At 47.0% G+C, this 3,049-nt stretch overlaps 1 protein-coding gene across 1 annotated transcript in view; it reads left to right on the top strand.

Annotated features, from left to right (window-relative positions):
• LOC108629139 (putative serine/threonine-protein kinase kinX) overlaps positions 1–3,049 on the top strand; it is a gene marked incomplete at its 5' end in the record, with an annotated part of 14,571 nt that overhangs the window by 4,292 nt on the left and 7,230 nt on the right. Inside the window, one exon of the mRNA XM_018031580.2 lies at positions 1,387–2,413. Within this exon, the coding sequence (XP_017887069.2) occupies positions 1,387–2,413 (1,027 nt within the window). The remainder of the gene's footprint in view (positions 1–1,386; positions 2,414–3,049) is intronic.

The raw sequence follows: 3,049 nt of genomic DNA, 5'->3' as shown, positions 1-3,049 counted from the left end.
TATATTGGGTTGGCAATTAAATAATTGCGGAATTTATCGATAAACTTATTTAAAATCCGAAATTACTTAATTGCCAACTCAATATAATAATTTATATATTTTACTAAATTTTCGAATAAATTTTTCTCACAATCCTTACCCCCCCTTTTACACATGAATAATTATTACGCAGTTTCTGACGAACGGAAGCCACGCTGGGTACTTAGGCCACACGGCAACACGGAAGTAAACATGTGTTACACATATAAAATTTATTCCACCTAAACTCGACTGCAGGCCGCTATAAATAAAACACTCGTACCGTGAACTCGGTGCAGGAAATATGACGAGCCTAGCTCCTAAACAGGATACACATTACACATTGAATTATTATAACAAGGCATTGTCTCATTTGCGGTACTGGTGGTAGTAAGGCCGTAGTGAAAACCGACTCTCCGCGTCGTAAAAAATCATTTTTACGCCGCGTTAAAACCCGGATAAGTATAAGACATGCATATTTCACTGGCGACAGAGCGGTGACATAAATTCGAACGTCGCCTGTTTCTCAGGCAAATGACTAGCTTTTTTTCGCGTTCGGTCGAAGGGGGGAGGCTGGTGGTTTGGCCGAAATTGCTTTCCTCTCCGGAAACTTTGCAAGTTCTTGGACGAAGCTTGGCGGAAATCGACTCTCTCGCCGCGGAGGGAACTCATACAACGACGCGACTAATGTTATTGTTGGAGCGTGTGTCCGCCGCATTGAGACGGCATTATATAAGAATTATACGCGGCATAAACGTGACTGGTGCGCTACACATTCGAGACGGGGACATTAAGCCGTCGTTCGTGTGAATCGGCTGTTGGAAGTCGTACGAAGACGTCGTAACGAGGAATTATTCGCGCCAGTCACGGGATCCGTTGGTCGCGAATTTATACGACAACTCGTTAAATCTGAAAGCGCATTCAGAACCGAACGGAAGTACAACCGAAGCCGAAAAGTAAGGATCGATAAAGAATGATAATTCATTTAGTGTCTCTCCTGACCTTTCGGTCTCCAATGGACTTCCTTCTTCCTTTATACAATACATNTTATTAAAATTGAGTATCATAATTTTTACCTCCATTTTCCCTTGACGATATTAATATGAAAGTATAAGTGATCGGTGGAGCCATCGAGCAGAATCCTCTTAGAGTTCGCTTGTCCTAAATAAACCGCACGAATTGCGTTCACCGTGCTCGCAATTAATGGGTCACTCCAGAAGACCCGAGCGTTCGCAGCAGCAAATTCCTTCTAGAAGAAGCCAACGCTCATTAACCGTACCGAGCCGACCGAACGCTTCGTTAGCCTCCCCCCTCCCAGCACTTCGTTATTTACCATCTTTCTCACCTCTTTTCCTGTTATTTCAAAAGGCCAAGGGAGCCGGACGCGGACAGTGCCAGGCTAGAAGCGGACCAGGAAGCTCCGCTTCCTCCGAGGAGGCCAGAGACTTTTTACTACGGCGAGGAAAGACTCGGCGAGGAGACCCAGCCTGAGCGGAAGTCCAAGGATTATGAAAGGACGCCCTGGCAGCGTCCGACGCTGCTGGACGAATCGGTCCTCTTCAAACCCGAAGAGGACAGCAGCTTGATCAGCAAGGAACACTCCCTCGAATACCAAAGTCAAACGCTCGAGAGTCAGCTACTCTCAGCTTCCTTAGAAAGTCTTCTAAAATCAGCGCCGGACAGTTGGAGCCAGCAGTACGACAGACCCGAACCGGAGCGTAGCTTCAAGGAGACCCAGTATTCACCGAAGGAGAAACTCGACGCTGAGACACAGACCGAGCAGGAGACCAAGAGCACTCAGTGCAGCCCTGAACAGAGCGTCAGTCCGTCCGAGATCTCCAAAGAGAGTCCCATACATCTAGCCAGGAAATATTACCAGAGTCCAAGGCGGGAGGTGCAGACTCAGACTCAGGGCGAGAGTAAAAGCGTCCAGTGTTGCTTAGACGAATTAGGGAGTTTATCGAGGACTCCAGATTTTGAAGAGTCGTTCGACAGCCCTTCGAGATCTGAAAAGGAGTCGAAGAGCGTTCAGTGTGTTCCGACTGATATTTCCTTCGTCGCGAAACCGGCGGACGGTTCAGATAAGTGCGTACGGAGTCCTCGGAGGGAGGTCGAAGTTCAGACTTATCAGGAGTCGAAGGCCGTCCAGTGCAGCGACGATGAGCTGCTAGAGGAGGCTGGACAGCGTCCTGAGAGATCGAAGGAGGCCGAGAATCCCGCGTCACCTTGCAAGCTACCGACGTTGGTGTTCGTCGAGGAACGGGTCGACATGACGGTCACGCAGCGAGATCCCGAGGGTAACGTGAGCTGGTCGAAGCACTGGGGACCGGAGAGGCTCGTGGAGATCTACAGGGAACCGAAGACCAGTCTTGGGCTGAGCATCGTCGGCGGAAAGGTGCGTAACGTTTGTTCTGGTTAAAAATAAAAGTTCGAGCGTCGGATGCTGCGTAGCGATGATCGTGTCAGTGTGTGGACGCCGGCCCGTCCGAGCGGAAGTGAAACGTGTGTGCTGGCTGAATGGATTGCTTTGCCAAGCTTTGGAGCCTGGTTAAGGTATTATTTTACAAATCCTCTCGTCAGGTTTGACTTTGAAAAGGTGCTCGAGGAAATTTCATGGTTCTAAGCTCGTTCACGCTGCATCCAACGGCTTATGTTTTCTTTTGCAACCGGATTTAGTATGCGTTTACGAAGTAATTAGTATTTCACGTCGGGGCTGGTTAGTAAATTTTGTTCATTTTTATTACTGCCCTTTCATTCGGAAAAGTTTGAAGAACGACTGAAATATTTATAACGGAGGGCAGTAATAAGAATGAACGAAATTTAGTAACTAGAATTGCACATCGTGGTTTCGTCGGGGCTAGTTAGTAAATTTCGTTCATTTTTATTATTGCCCTTTCGTTCACAAAAATTCGAAGAACGACTGAAATATTCATAACGAAGGGCAGTAATAAGAATTAACGAAATTTAGTAACTAGAATCCCACGTCGTGATTTCCTCGAAGCTAGTTACTAAATTTCGTTCATTTTTATTA

Source organism: Ceratina calcarata, unplaced genomic scaffold, assembly GCF_001652005.2.
Source record: "Ceratina calcarata isolate Rehan_Ccalc_2016 unplaced genomic scaffold, ASM165200v1 scaffold129.2, whole genome shotgun sequence".
Taxonomy (NCBI): domain Eukaryota; kingdom Metazoa; phylum Arthropoda; class Insecta; order Hymenoptera; family Apidae; genus Ceratina; species Ceratina calcarata.
Note: the sequence above shows the minus strand (reverse complement) of the source record. Positions and strands in the feature narration are given on the sequence as shown.